The sequence below is a fragment of the Typopeltis vanoorti genome, chromosome 10 (genome assembly GCF_054136105.1).
Source record: "Typopeltis vanoorti isolate ZY-2024b chromosome 10, IOZ_Tvanoo_1.0, whole genome shotgun sequence".
Taxonomy (NCBI): Eukaryota; Metazoa; Arthropoda; class Arachnida; order Uropygi; family Thelyphonidae; genus Typopeltis; species Typopeltis vanoorti.
Genome location: NC_143558.1, coordinates 67,356,537 through 67,373,308, shown reverse-complemented (window position 1 = coordinate 67,373,308; position 16,772 = coordinate 67,356,537). Strand labels below are relative to the sequence as shown.

Sequence of the window (16,772 nt, the reverse complement as noted above, 5' to 3'; positions counted from 1 at the left end):
TCCTGCATATCTGATGTCTAAACTATGAATGCCAATTAAATCTCCTCACCAGTTCCTGTTGAATAAATTCATCACATTACTAATAATTAATTGATTCTCATAGCCATTATGATAGAATTCTTCTAATCATTTAATGAATCTTCCCTGAATATCTTAAATTCTCAGGGCATTCATTAAAATACTAGGATGCGTAAAATTTTGAGGTATGATCTAATCTTGGCCTGACCAGAAACATAACCATATCATAAAGTCCTTTCTTCTACAAGTGAATCATCTTTAATTGAACCTACAATCTTCTTACCTGTACTACTTGTTGAACCAGTATGATTCCTGAATTTGAATTCCTTACCAGAATACCTAAATTCTTCTATTTGTTAACTCTTTCTGAAGCATGTCCATTTAACTTATTAATAAGTTAAATGAATAGGCTTCAGAAAGAGACTTATCTTATTGACATTACCTTCTTACCTATTTCCGTGTTGTTGTTGTAATCTTTTAAGAAAATCCTGTAAAGAACTTAAGTCAGTTGAGTACTCTTTACTGCTCTTTACAACACATCCAGCTCCATATCCTCAGCAAGGAGCGAAATTTTATGCTTAATATTTGAACCATTATAATTCATGATTATATTAAGTAACAAGAGCCCTAACATTAAACCCTAGGGCATAGATGGCGAACCTATGGCACGCTTGCCAGAGGTGGCACGTCAGCAATATAGTTGACCATTTTCTTTGTCAAAATAAGTTTACAGTCCAGTTGAAGAAACTGCCACCAGAAGCCCAATCTTGCAAACTTCTATTTAGAACATTTAGAAGCCATCCTCTTCTCATTCATACTGTACACCATCAGCCTTCATTTTGGGTTTGTTATATAGTGATTTTTTGTGATCTGGACCCATAATGAAGAAACATTACCTACTCTTTTTTTTATCTAATATAAACACTGTATTCACTATATCCATGAATTAAATTTACTATGGAAATGGAAAAAGACGACAAATCTTCCATTTTAGATATTCTACTCCTCCACTCATCCCAAGTGAATTAATTCTGTTTATCAAAAACCTCCTTTCACTGGAAGCTACATTCAACATCAATCTGCTCACCATCCCTCACAGAAGACTGGAATTATAGTATGACATGCTCACACTATATGTTCTACATCTTACCAATTACAGCAAGAACTCATAAACATCAAATGATATATGAAACTTAATGGCTTCTCAGAAAGGACCACACAACATCTTTTTGATTCTATTAATCCTAGCTCAGATAACAAGCAAACAATATGTCTGGTCCCTATCTCATACATTTCAGAACCAATTTCCAGAATTCTTAAATGCAATTTAGTGGCTACTTTTCTTCCTGTCAACAAATTATCATGATGGTTCCCATCTTTCTAAGATAAACACTCGCCTCTGGCTTTTCCTTGCTTGTACCAAGTTCCGTATGTAATTCTTGTTGATAAACTTATACATTGGTGATATATAACTGTCAATTTTTAGGGAAAGACTTTAATTAATATAACAGTATATGTTGTCTTTCCCTAAAAATTGACAGTCACGTTCCTTATGATTGTCATTATTCTTTCTTCAGACAAACTGGATGCTCAGTGCAAGAGAATGACAACAATCTTACATCAGGAACAGGAAATTTGAGAAATCTGTCTTGGCACAGCACAGAATAGATCCTATGGGTAGAAATATGATTTCTACCCATGGTAGAAGTCATATTTCCATATACAAGTATGAAAATGTGTATCAACATATTAAAATCTCTGGATGAGAGAGAATTAAAGCAAGTTTTTTTTCAGTAGATTACCAAGAGACTATATACTTATAGATTGGACTGTTGTATAATTTGTTATATTTAGCATTATTTTCTCTTTTTTTAGAAAAAAACTTTGGTATTGTTAGTGGAGTGGAGGAATAGGAAAAAGTATTAATTATTTCAAAGATTTTTTTTTTAATTTGATTTTTTTATAAATTTAACTTTCAGAGGAGTATATTGTGCATTAGCTGTGGCCAGGCTAACTAATATTATTACACCTGAACTTTTTGAAGGGACCAGTGAATGGGTTATGAGGTTAGTTTCTATATGTTTTATTAGCTTTGATTTATTTCATATGGTTTGAAAACATAATCTTACTGGAATAATTTAGTGTTAATAACATAAGACTGATATTTTTACTGTTGTGAATATTTTACCTGTTCTATAGTAAAACCTGCTTGTTGATTCCGAAAACTTAATTTTTTGATTTCAGTGAAAGTAACCTACAAAATTCTCATGTCTATCAAATCAATATAAAGAACATTATAAAAAGAGGAGTCAGGTAGGAAGACCCTATCTCACCAAAATTATTTTCTACAGCCCTTGAATATGCTATGAGAAAACATGGCTGACTATTGATGGAGAATACTTATGTAATTTATGATTTGCTGATGATGATGATTACCAAAAGAAAAAGAGCATGTGATTATTGAATTAAATGAAGTAAACTGGAGATAGGCTTACAAATAAATATAGATAAATCAAAAATATGGAAATACTCCAGAACAGAAACAAATTGAAATAAATCAAAGACAGATTGAAATAGAGTTGATATGAATATCTAGGACAAATCATTATAAACAAACATAAACTTGATAGTGAAATTTCAGTGAATAACAGCAGGATGAAAAGTTTTTAACCATTGTAGAAAGAGAGAGATTTAAAGGCAATTTTCTAAACTGCCTAAAAAAAAAAAAAGCTCTACAACCAGTGTATTGTCAGACTCTAGGTAGTGAAACCTAGAATCTGACTAAAAACACTTAGAGAAACTGTAAACAACTCAAAGAAACATGGAAAGTTCCATTTTGAGAATAATCCTTTTATATAAAAAGAATAATATTTAGATAAGGAAGCAAACAAAGGTAATCAACATTTCATTAGTAATAAAAGGCAACAAATGATGCTGGGCAGAATATGTAATGAGAATATCTGTCAGTAGATTGATAAAGAGAACAACAAAATGGACACCAAGATTTGGTAATTGGAAACCAGGTAGACCTAGTAAGATGGGACAATGAGATAACAAGATGTTATAGACATTTATGGTGGAGAGATGCACAAGACTGGCCAAAATGGAAGAAGCATGGAGAGGCATTTGTCCAGCAGTGGACCAAAAAAAGCTGTTAATGATGATGCTAAAGAATATTGGCTACTTTGTGAATGCCTAAAAATGACCTTTGAATCTTGCTCAACAGTCTGGTTGCACAGTGTTTTCTTGTGTTGAACTGTCACTGCATGATACAGAAGTGGTAGCCAAGAATAATCAGCCTGACACTAAGTTCCAAAAAAAATGTTCAGTGCATAATAGCCATATGGAAATTTAAAAATTTTCATATGGCTATTATGAAATGATTCATAATAGCTATAGACAAAGATAAATTGTAAATTATTCGAGTATTGATGGGATAAATTTCCTGTTCTTTCAAGAGCAAAGAGTACATAAAACTTATGTACTCATAAGCAGTTTGAAATAATAATAAAGGGGGTGCTTAAGGGTCAAAGCTGTATAACTGAGAGGAGACCTCCACATAGCCTTTAAAGGAATGCGGAGAACCGACCAGGGCTTCTGACCTAATGTCCAATCCTCACCTTCTCGTGGTGCACCCTGTTGGGTATCTACTTTGATACTAAACGAACGAGGATGGGCTGGCAATTTGGGATTTAGCCGACCAAATTGTATTCTTATTGATTAAACCAAAATAAAAAATGATGGTACAACATGACAAAATTTCATGCCGGCTGGAGCGTCGCCCAGTTAAACAAGGCCCCCGTTGTTTTCGCCAGGGAACCAGGGCGAACAGCGAAAAGTCAGCTACTGGAACAAATCTGAAAACAAACCCCAACTCAACATCACCAGAGTTAAAGATCGGTACTATCAACGTAAGAAGCCTGAATGCCAAAGAAATGGAGCTAGCTGAGGAATTAGATAAGTACCAGATCAACATAATAGGGGTGACTGAAACAAAAAAATACCAAAACTGGTGAAATCTTTCTGAGCAATAAATACAAAATGTTATATTCAGGCAATGACAATCAAGGAAAAGAAGGAGTAGCCATAGTATTCAAAACAAAATACGAGGCTAATCTTCTTGAATGGCAGTCAGTCTCAAGTAGAGTAACGTGGGCAGATATGAGAATGGGGAACTGGACAATGAGACTTATTTGTGCCTATGGTCCCACAGAAGGTTTTACTAAGGTAGAAGTGGAGGAATCTTTTGAGGCTTTAGAAAAAGCAACTGACACAATGAAAAAGGAAAAGTTGGTCCTTGTTGGCAATCTAAATAGCAGAGTAGGAAATGATTGTGAGACATATAAAAATATTCTGGGAAAATTTGGAGAAATGAGCAAAGCTAATATTAATAGCAAATATCTGTTGGATTTCTGCTCAGGACATGGACTGGTTATTACTAACACCATGTTCCAACATAAAAATGTGCACAAATTCACATGGAGAGAAGAGGCTAGGAATAAGAAAAGTCTCATTGACTATGTTATTGTTGATAGTGATGTTTTCTCCCTGGTGCAGGACACCAGAGTGTACAGAGGATTTGAAATTGGAAGTGATCGCTATTTAGTCTTGAGCAGAATAAAATTGAATTTCATATTGAAAAGAATAACATGTAAGAAAGTTTTAAAGCGAATAAAAGTTGAGCAGCTCTCAGATGTGAACTGTAGACTAAAATACAGAAAGATTATTGAAAAGAAAATGAAAGAGTTTGAGAACAGGAATCAAACTTGGAGATTCAGTGGCAAACTCTGAAGAAAACATTGGTTGATTCTGCCATTGAGGCATGTGGTGAGGTTGTGTGCAAGGATAAAAAAAATCAGAACTCCCTGGTGGACACAGGAAGGTAAAGAGGCAGTGAAGGAAATGAAGAAAGCATATCAAAAGTTCCTGTCAAATAAGTCAGCTTGTGTACTATTAGAGAATATAGAGACAAATGCAAGAATGCTAAACACTGTGTAAAACTAGCTAAACAAAAGTCATGGGAGGACTTTGGCAAGAATATAGAAAATAAATATCAAGAAGGTGGCAAAATATTCTGGAGGTTGTTGAAGAAGCTTAGGAATGGAGGAAAGAGTGCTGTAAAAGGAGTTAGAGATGATAAAGGTGACATGAAAACAGGAGAAAAAGATATCCTTGAAGTATGGAGTAATTACTTTGAAAAACTGCTAAATTGAAACAAGCAGTGATGATAGCACAGTGATAAAAAAAACACTGACCAGGCATGCAGTCAGGAATACATATCCGTACTTGAAGTGGAAAAAGCCATCAAAGGCTTGAAATGTGGAAAGGCAGCAGTAGTAGATGATATTCAACCAGAAATGCTGAAGTATGGTGGTATAAAAGTCTTACAGTGGCTGCACTGCATAGTTCAGAAAGCCTGGACAGAGGGACGAATTCCCGATGATTGGAGTAGAGTTCTCATAGTACCCATATATAAAAAGAGAAATAAAACTGAATGTGAGAATTACAGAGGTATTTCCCTACTGAGTGTTCCTGGCAAGATCTATGCAAGTATAATTGAGAAACGGTTGAGAAGAATTGTGGAAGAAAAGCTTGGTGAAGAACAAGCCGGATTCAGGCCAAATAGAGGCTGTCAGGATCAGATCTTCACTTTACAACAAATAGTTGAGAAAGCATGGGAATATAACAAAGATCTGTATTTAAGTTTTGTCGATTTGGAAAAGGCATATGACAAGGTGCCAAGAGAGAAGCTATTCAATACGCTGCAGTTATATGGTGTCAATGGGGCATTATATCAAGCAATACTTAGTCTTTATTTGAGTTGTAAGTCAGCAGTTAGAATTGAAGGAAGTACAGGAAGATGGTTTAATGTTAAATCTGGTGTGAGACAAGGATGTACATTATCCCCTCTGTTATTCATTATCTATATGGATCACATTATGAAGGAATGTGGTATTAAACCTGATATCAAAATTGGAGATGTTAATGTCAGCTCTTTGCTTTATGCAGATGATGTTATACTTCTAAATAAATCCGCTACAAGTCTGCAAGATTCTCTGACTAAATTGAATAGCTGTTGTAACAGATATGATATGAAGGTCAGCAATAAAAAGACAAAGACAATGAAAATAGGCAGAATCATTGAAAATGTAAACTGTGTTGTGAATGGAGAACCTGTGGAACAAGTAAAACATTTCAGCTACTTAGGCACGATTTTTACTGAAGTTGATAAATTAAATATAGAAATAGACAACAGAATCAGCAAAGCTGGTATGGTGGGAAGTCAATTGAATAAATTCATATGGAATAAGAAAGAAATTAGTTGGAACACTAAATTAGCTGTATACAAGTTAGTGTTCAAACCAGTTTTAACTTATGGATCTGAGAGCTGGGTCAGAAGTAAAACACTCGACTAAAGACTAGAGACCGCAGATATGAGAGTCCTGAGAAAGATTATAGCCGCGAACAGATGGCATCAATGGCATTATCATATTAAAAATGAGGATATTAGGAAAGAACTTGGCATTGTCAGCATCCAGGAATGCATTAGCAGAGCTAATCTCAGGTGGTATGGTCACTTAAATAAAATGGGAGAGGAAAGATTAGCAAAACAAGTGTTCTCTGCCAGGTTGGCAGGAAAACGACCCAGAGGAAGACCAAGATATAGGTGGATTGATACGGTACAAAGTGCCTTAGACGATAGAAATATAAGATCTGATAATGTTGGAGTCTTGACAAGTAACAGACTGATTTGGAGGAAAATTGTAGATAGGAAGTTAGTAATGATGTAATTTTTTCATGTAGTACTGTCATATCCTGTACACCCCTTGAGGGTACATGGCAGGAATTTGATGATGATGATGATGAATAATAATAAAGAATGTTGTGGGGAAGATTGCATTTAACCACCTAACCCTAAACAGTTACATAGATGTAACCGTTTAAATGTCCATCTGTGTTGATGTATAAGCACATCCTGGACACTGTGCTGGTTAAAAGGCAATTTTTTTTTGTAGAAGACAACATTCCGGTAATTTGCATCATTGTTAATAAAAATTGTATGCTCGAGCACAAAGTGCTTGAGTGTACTTGTGCTAATCTACCGTCCTATGGCGTCAAGCTAGTAGTGGGAGATATCAACGCGAAGCTGGGGAGAGAGCGTGTGTGGTGCCCTTTAGTGGGTAGTGAGGGCCTACATGAGGAGTGTAATGATAACGGGATCCGACTTGCGAGTTTTGCTGCCGCTACAGGATGCTTTGTAAAGAGCACTGTTTGTGCATAAAGACATCCACAAGTAGACCTGGAGATTGCCGGACGGTAGAACAGCTAACCAAATAGACCATGTATTAGTATATCGACATCACCACAGCTCCATCTCGGATGTGAGAAGTTTCAGAGGAGCAGATGGAGATAGCGACCACTATCTGGTAGCCTACAATTTCAGGCATAGAATTGGTGGTTCAGAAACACGCGTGTCATACCATACAATTGGCATGGGACTTGGACAAGTTGAAAACAGCGGAAGGCAAGCGGGCTTTGCAGTTAGAGTTGCAGAATCGTTTTGGGGAGTTACAGGAGGAATAGGATGATTCGGATGGGATGTGGGACACCATCAAAAATATATGGTCACGTTATCTGCCTCGAGAACCGTGGGAAAGAGAAAGAGGAGGAGAAAAGCATGGTTTAATAGAGTGTGAAGAAGCTGTAGTGAAACGAAGGGAAGCACTATTGAACTATCTAGCAGATAGCAGGAAGAAAGCTGCATATGAGAGGATGAGAAGAGTGATGAATACATGTCTACACAGGGAAAAGCAGAAGTATCTTAATGAGAGAGTGGCTAGTATAGAGAGAAATAGGGTGACGAATAATGGACGGGAGATGTACCGAATGATCAAAGCCATGCGAGGTGCCCAGACACAAGCGGCAACCATAAGCGATGAGAGTGGAAATCTGTTAACAAACGCAAAAGATGCTCTCGCTCGGTGATGTAGATATTTCGCAAACTTGCTGAATGTCAATGCTGGAACGTCAATATCGGAGGATTATACTCCTTATCAAACTGCTGAACCATTTATTGAAGAGCCGACATTTAGTGAGATTACTCGTGCTATCCACATGCTGAAAAATAATAAGGCTCCAGGAGTGGACTGCATACCGGCAGAGCTTTTGAAGAATGGTGGGGATGTCCTGCTGGAGCAGCTGCAATGGCTCATCTTGATGATCTGGTGAGAAGAACAGCTGCCAGACGAGTGGAAGGAGTCGCTGATCATCCCAGTATATAAGAAAGGAGATAAGGCTCAATGTAGCAACTATAGGAGCATCTCACTGCTGTCTACTGGCTACAAGGTGCTGTCTAACATCATGCTAATGCGCCTCACACCATATGCAGAAGAGTGCCTTGGTGAATACCAGATGGGCTTCAGGAGGAACCATTCTACAATAGACCAACTCTTCACGCTGCGCCAAGTTTTTAAAAAGTGCTGGGAATATAATTGGGAAGTTCATAATATTTTCATAGACTTTTCTAAAGCCTATGACTCAATAATATGCCCAAAAAAGAGCTGGGAATTCCTCGAAAACTCTGAAAAATGGTGCAGGTGTGTGTGTAGCTGGTTCGAGAGCAAGAGTGAAAGCAGAAGGTGACCTGTCGGACCCGTTTCAAGTACAGACTGGTGTGATGCAGGGTGATGAGCTTTCTCCGATTTGCTTCAATCTAGTGTTGGAAAAAGTAATTAGAAACGCACAGCAAGTGGCAGGTGGAGTCGACATGGGGTGCAAGTTAGGATTCTTGGCTACGCGGATGACCTGACTGTCATGTCGCATCAATGGGACGATGCAGTGGCATTGGTTACTTACTGCTATTGAGGAAGCTGCAGAAGAGGTTGGCCTAAAGATAAATGCCGAGAAGACAAAATACCTTTTTATGAGTCGCCATGCTGCTCAAGATCCCGAGGGAGCTGCACAGTTTGAGAGGGTGAAGGTATTTGGGTACTTAGGTTCTTTTGTGACAGAAGACAACAAAGTTGAGACTGATCAGAGTCAGGTAAATGCTGCAAATGTGGTCTAATTATCAAGTGCGTCCCCTTTTCGCCTCGCGCTTGCTGTCTTGGACTAAAAAGGTGGGACTATACAAGACTTTGATCAGGCCTGTTCTCCTCTACGGTGCTCTCACGGCGAGACAAGCTGATCACCTGAGAGTATTCAAGAACAAGATGCTACGACGTATTTCTAGAGGGGATCATGGCAGACGGAGTCTGGAGGAGGTGGTCCAATGCTGCCATAAACGTTTTATACAACTCGTCCGATGTCTTGATGGGCCCCAAAAGGACTGTGAGACAAGTGTGGGAGGCCTGATCAGGGAGGCCGCCAGGGAGAAGGAGATGGGCAGATCAGGAGAAGGAAGACCTGCAAGCTGTCGGGCTGGAGACCAGAATGTGGCAGACAGTCGTCGCAGAGGACCGTACCCAGTGGCGACATGTGGTGCTTGAGACCAAAAGTCCCCCCGGGCTGACAATGCCTGACTAATGTAAAGTAATGTTAATAAAAATTGCAGTAGATTCAAAGAGTTGTTCTGAGGTCTTGGTTTGTGCAATCGAATCTTACTCTGTATTAGTGACAATATAACTGTCAGTGTGGGAGTTGCTTTGGCTTGTACTACCAAGACCTGAACTCAGCCCATGAGCTCCTATATTCAACTTTTATTAGTGCATTTAAGATTCATTGGCCTGGCAGCTGTTTTGAACTGTTTGATTCTTATCAGAGACCAGGCAGAGACCTATTGGACTTTGTTTGCTAGAATAAGACCTTTGGCTCTTTATTTTTACTAATTGTTTTTCTGTTCTTTAAGTTTTTTTATAGTAGAATTTTTACTATCAACAGCTATTTCAAGTTGTATCTTTTCTAATTTTTTCCCTCAAAAGGCCTGATATCCCCATTGCAGACCACACACATTAGGAAATGTTGGTTTATAGAATAACATCCAGTTATTTTCTGATAATGCAAAGTTGAAGAAAATGAGATCAACAAAAACTGATAAACAGTCCTTGCAGGATGATTTGAACATATCTGAGCAAATTATAATGAATGTCAATTTAATGTTGCAAACTTAATGTTATGCAGTTTGGACTGAGGACATTTCAAGGTGAAATTTGGTATAGGTAGTTAGCGAAGCAGGAAAATTGGGAGTTGATGGTGGATAGAGTAAAATTTTAGGCACCACACTGCTAAGTTTGATTATGATATCACATAACAGCACTGCTGTGGAGGGCACTTACTTGAAGTTATTTTCCCACTTTTAGAAGGCTTTGGTAGTCCACATTGGGATTACTCCGAGCAAATATGATCATCTGGTTTCTGTAGAGTGGGGAAAGAGTTGAAAAGATCCATTACTGGGTAACTAAGATTATGTTCAGATTGAGGATAAGAGATGGTAGACTGCAAAATCTAACTTGTGTAGATGCAAGCGATATTTTGCAGTTTGTGGCAGGTGGAAATTAGAACTCAGGATCAACCCTGGAAGTTGAGTAATGTTTAGGAAGATTGTGAAGTGCAGTTTTTGCAGGTAGACCAAAGGATGGCAATTTACTAAGTAGGCCTTAATGACTGATATGATCAAATGCTCTTGAAATATCAAGAGTAACAGCACATGCATCTCCAAACCTTTCCATAGCATTTGTTCAGTGATGGGTGATGTAGGCAAGAAGTCAGCCATGGATCTAGAGTGGCAGAGTCCCTACTGTGGTCATTGATTTACTGGTAAGCCTCTTAGTAGTGAAGCTGACTGTTGATGACTTTCTTCATTATTTTGTTGAGGATTGAGGTGATGATGATGATCAGTCAGTAATTGGATAGCAGATTCATCTTCCTTTTTTTGGAATAGGTTGGATATATGCTTGCTTTTACACATTGTGTTAAGTGCCACTGTATAATAGGTATTTTGGAACACATTTTGAGTGCTATTGGAAAGATGCAGTCGGGATCAGAAGACTTTTTAGTGCCTAAGTTATTTAGTATTCATCTGACATCTTTTTGTTGAAAAGTCACAGGAGACATAGTGCACTGTTTCTAGTATTGTAGGAGGCAATTTGCCTTGGTCATATATGCAGAATTTGGAGGAGGTGATCTTTATTTTTTGGCTGCTATCTGGATGAGAGAGAGAGATGGAAACAATGGTGAACAGAAGCATCCATTGGCCTTTGCAAGGAACTGAAAGGTATGACTTTTAGGCACAAGGTGAAATTTCTGGTATTGATTTTTATGAAGTCATATTTTGGTTTGCTGATATTTGTTTTACATTTATTGCATGCATCACTGTGGGCTGAGTGTATAGTAGGGTTCTTGTTGCAAGTCACTTGCAGTATGTGAATTTTTTTTTTCAGCTTCTTTAATATCCCTATCCAAGTGTATTTGAAGAGTGAATAGGCTATCAGATATTTGGATTGGTAGTGGTACAATTTGCAATAAGTCAAATTGCATTGAAACAGCTGTAATAAGCAATTTCTACATATCCAGCTTAATCTGTAGTGTTAGAAAAGGGAAACTAGTTGAAATTATGGATGCTGCTATCTAGGAGGATGACACTGTGCTATTTCAATACTGAATTACAGAAAGTTGAGCTTCATGGATAAGAATGTGAAGAGGTCAGTGGTTTTTGAAACTTGGAAAGCGGTAAATGCAGCAGATGAATGTTAGTGAATGGAGCAAGGAAACCTTAAGATAGAGGAGATCAAAAGCAGAGGATTCTTATTTGGCAATTTTTGGTAAGCAGTGTTTGATCTCACCAAGGCAGAGTAGCCATCTTTGTGGCAAAAGGAATCGTGTGTAATTTTGTGTTTGGCATGTGGGATACGCTATCTACTTGGCCAACCAGGCCACACACATGTTGTGTGTGGCCTGGTTGGCCGAGTGGATAGTGTATCTGCTCTCCAGCCAAAAGGCTGTGGATTCGAATCCCACCATGGACATGGATGTTTGTGATTGTCTGTGGAATTACGAGTGGTGGTTGGTGGTAGATGCCATTGGTGTAGTTGCGGTCAGTTGGTGATTGAACGCTGAAGACAGAGTTGTAAAGCAGGTGCCCTCCCTCGATGAGTACTTGGACTCCCTGGAGGTGTCAAATAATAATAATAATTTGGACATTGAAAGTGTGTATGTGTTGGGGGGAGGGACTACCATTGAGTGTTGTCTTTAGTGAATGTGTTCGAGAAGACATAAGAACTCGTCAATACAATTCCCTTAAGTCCTTGGACTCCATAATAATATGAAGTCTTTGCTGTGTTAATATGAATAATTATATATATACAGCAATCCCTCGATTAATGTGTTCTTCAAAACAGGTGCATTAATCAAAAATGCACTAATCAAATATAATAACCTATGGGAAAATGTATAACTTGTTTGACCCTTAATTTTTTTTTATAAAAGAATTAGGGTATGTCTCAGGGACTAGTTAAGAGGAAAAAGCATGAAGCTGAAAGACGATAAAACATATTCAGAATATCAATTTATTATTCTGCTTCTTAACAAAGAATTGAGCTAACGTAGTTTGGCAAGCATTCTGTTTCTTTTTTTCTTACAACTGATGGTATGGCCGTATTGCCTCTTCTGCAAATTTTACTAATTCTCTCTTCACCAGGGAGTCACTAAGAAGTGCTGCTTAAAAACTTCAATTGTACAAAAACTATTTTCAAATTGTTTCTGTGAAACCTCTTTAGGCTTGTCAGTGATTAAATTTTCTTCATATTCTTCAGGATCTTCCTGCTGTATATCTAAATTTAGTAGGTCGGAATCACTCAATTTCTCAGAATGAGATTTAATTAATTAGATTAACTTGAAAAGCCTCTAAAATCATTTGCACAATGTGCTACCAAACGGCTCGCATATTGCTAGCAGTAATTTCATTCGCCTTTGCGACTTTATAACCAGGCTGAGATTTCTCTGATTTTTTTAGAAAAGTCGTGGAAGGCATTCGCTTCCAAAAAAAAAAGGCTGGTTTCATCGACATTAAATATTTGTTGATCACAATAGTCCCCTTCTTACACAATTTTCTTTAAAATCTCTGGATATCTCCTTATCTTCACTTGCAGCTTCGCCTGTGATTAGAACATTATGTAGGCTATTTCTCTTTTTGAAACCCTCAAATCACCCAGCAGTAACGTGGAATTCTTTGTCTTTTCCATCCTTTCTTTCCAGGTTACAAAGAGACAATGCTTTTGATTTAATAAGGCCAGTGTTTAGTGGGATTCGTTTTTGGTTACAATCTTAGATTCATGTAAAAAGAAGTCTCTCTAATTCAATCATTATAATACACCTAAACCTCTTTTTACGTGAATTGGGATATCAAAAAAAAAATTTTATGCGATTTTTATTCACTTTTATGTGACCAACCTAAAGTCTAAGTTAGGAAAAAATCCGTAATTCAAGAAAATTTTGATAATTTTGTAGAATTGCATTCTCATTTCAATTAAGAAAATTATAAATTCTTACGAATTTCATTTATTGGAAATTCTCCAAATTACATAACTGGCTGCACATAAAAAAGCAGTTCTTAGCAGTTTGAATTTGGTGTTTGAGTAGACAACAGTTACCGCATTTTTTAAGTGAAATCAAAATAAAAATCGTGTTATAAAATTAATACTTTTGCCTAGAAATAATAAATGGTAAGCTATACGTAATTTTCAAACTTTCATTTCATTAACTGAAGATTTTAATCCAGCCCTCACATGATGTTGCCGATAACCAAAAAAAAAAAAGGAGAGCCATTTCCTTGGATATAAAAATTCAAATTTTAGATCGTCTTCAAACTGGGGAAGGTGCGAACGGCTGTGAGTAAGCATTTTGGAGTCTGTGAATCAACTGTCAGATCTATAAAGAAAAATGAAGAGGCTATTAGAAAAGCGGTATGTTCTGGCACAAAATCGAGTGCGAAATTATCATCATACACAAGAGATGCTGTTCTAGAAAAGGCCGAAAAAGCTTTAGTGATGTGGATAGAAGCTAATGTAGAAAAAAGAATGCCAGGTGACGGAAATTCCATCAAGCAATCTGCATCCGGGCCCCACGATTTAGTGGGCACAGTCGGTACACATTTGTGGAAATGTATTATATTTCAAATGTGTTTTTTTTTTTTTGTTTTCCTGTGCCAAAGCCATTTGCAGGTAAGAGGTTTTACAATGCGTTTATTTACCTCTGAAAAATATTTTATGGCCCAAAAGGTTTCTTGCACCTGGGCCCCTTCATAGAGAAGGCTGGCCCTGCAGTTAAGGAGCACATGTGCAGATGCTGTACTTCTAAGTAAATCCAGTACAAGTCTGCAAGATTCCCTGACTAAAGTGGATAACTATTGTAATAAATTTGGTATGAAAATCAGCAATAAAAAGACTAAGACGAATAAGGTATAAACATTGAAAACATCAACTGTATTCTTAATGGAGAACATATAGAACAAGTAAAACATTTCAGCTATTTTGGTACCTTTTTTTAATGAAGATGACAAATTAAATATGGAAATAGACAACAGAATTAGTAAAGCTGGTATGGTAGAAAGTCGTCTGAATAAATTTATATGGGAAAAAAGAGAAATTTGTCGAAACACTAAACTGTATGCAAGACAGTTTTAAACTTATGGATCTGAGAATTGGGTGAGAAATAAAACACTTAATCAAAGACTGGAGACTGCAGATATGAGAGTTCTGAGAAAGATTAGGGAGTCAACAGATGTCATCAATGGTATAATCATATTAAAAATGACGATATTACAAAGGAACTTGACATTGTTAGCATTCACTTAAAACGAACAGGAAAGGAAAGATTAACAAAACAAGTGTTCTTTGCCAGGATGATAGGAAAAAGATTCAGAAGAAGAAGACCAAGATCTTGGTGGATTGATAGAGTAAAAAGTATCTTAGAAGATAGAAATATAAGATATCATAATGTTAGAGTCTTCACAGATAACAGATTAATTTGAGTGAAAATTGTCAATCAGTGGTGGTAATATAACTTTTTCATGTAGTATTATCATAATATCCTGTACCACCCCCTGAGGATACATATCAGGAATTTGATGATGATGATGATGACATAATATTAAAAGACAAAGGCACTTAGTCTTTGTCTTAAATTTAACAAAGAACACTTTTTGTGTTTACAACCTTTTAAAGGTTGTAATCCAAACGATATACTGTTGGACACTCACAAAGGGGGAAATGCTGAATAATATGTTATTATTTCATTAAGTTATTACTAATTTTCTATTCAATGATTTCTTTTAAATTAATCATATTTTATCAAATCTCACATTTTGAGTTTCTAAGGCACTGCTAATTGTATCAATCCCCAAGATTTTTCTTTGGCTGTTTCCTTGCCATCCAGTCTTGAAACACCTGTTGTGCTTTCCTTTCTTTTGCCATTTTGTTTAAGTAACCATAGCTCTGCTTTCGTGTTAACAATGATGATATTGGGTTCTTTTTTTTAATATAATTCTGTTATTAATCAGTTTATTCTCTGTATTTTTATTAGAACTGTCATGAGGATATGTAGAATTTTTAGCCAAAAACAAATGTGATTTTAAATGATTGACATTGGGTTTTATTATGGCATAATATTTAGTTATGTAATGGTTCATGTTTACCCCTTCATTGTATTATTTTTTTTCTTCCTACCCCAGAAGCTATTAGCATATGTGACAAAACTAGTCAATATAATCATTTGTAATATTAATACTAATAAAATCCAATGGCAGTTATTTAAAATCAGAACTGTCATATCTGTGGTCTCAAGAGAGAGAGAGAGAGACCACACATCTGTTTTGTTTTCAGCTCAAATCTCAGACTATAAGTTAAAATTGGTTTGAATACTTATATTTTACACTAGCATTCTGGGCTAATTTCTGTCTTATCTTTTTTCTTCTTCCTTTTTCCCTCTTTTGTCAAGGTTTTCTATTCATTTAACTGCAACCGTACAAGGATAAAGTGGTTAGGTCTATGCCTTCCTGTATATCCTATGTCTATAGAAGCGTTGAGTTCTCAAGGCCAGTTTGCCTGCTTGTGGGATGAAAAACTCCAGATAAACTGAGGAGAAAAACCCTGCAGTTCAAGAAAAGATCAGTCTTATTAGGGAAGATCCTGAGCTCCTCATGTTAGAGACAGGAATCAAACCCAGGACACTCCTTTCCAAGACATGTTTAAGTAACCATAGCTTTTTCAAATACATTTCTGTTAGCCACTCAGCTAACAGAAATGTTCCGTGCAGTTAGCCACTCAGCTAACTGCATGGACATTTCTGTCTTATTCCATATACATTTTTCAGTTTTTTCACCCATATTATCTTTTGATGCTGTCACAACAACAGGGGAAAAGGGTTGAAAATAAGAGTACAGTGTGCCAACACAGCTGTTTTCTTTCTTCAGCTTCTTTCTGTAGAAAGACATTTTTCTGTCTCAGTACAAACAAATCCACTGAATACCACATGCAATTAATAAATATAATACATATGCTTCATAGTTTTAGCTTCCTCATCATTAAATTCTAAATAGTTCACTCTAGTTTAGAACTTTCATCCTTGGCTGATTGTGTCATAGCAGTGACACTCCAGTTAGTGATATAATGGAAGTAATATATGCTTCCAAGGAAGCATGCTTTTCCAATATGATTCCTCATAGAGTAGTTAATTCCTTTTTTTTTTTAATATGCAAAAAAAAAAAAAGTTTAACAATTGTGTATTATCTTTCAGAGGTTAAATTAAGAACTTTTGCATTA

At 36.6% G+C, this 16,772-nt stretch overlaps 1 protein-coding gene across 2 annotated transcripts in view; it reads left to right on the top strand.

The window, feature by feature from the left end:
* Fntb (Farnesyl transferase beta subunit) overlaps positions 1–16,772 on the top strand; it is a 204,627-nt gene that overhangs the window by 128,210 nt on the left and 59,645 nt on the right. For both annotated transcript variants that reach the window (XM_090398657.1, XM_090398658.1), the window contains exon 8: positions 1,998–2,084. In XM_090398657.1, coding sequence (XP_090254783.1) covers positions 1,998–2,084 — 87 coding nt within the window. The remainder of the gene's footprint in view (positions 1–1,997; positions 2,085–16,772) is intronic.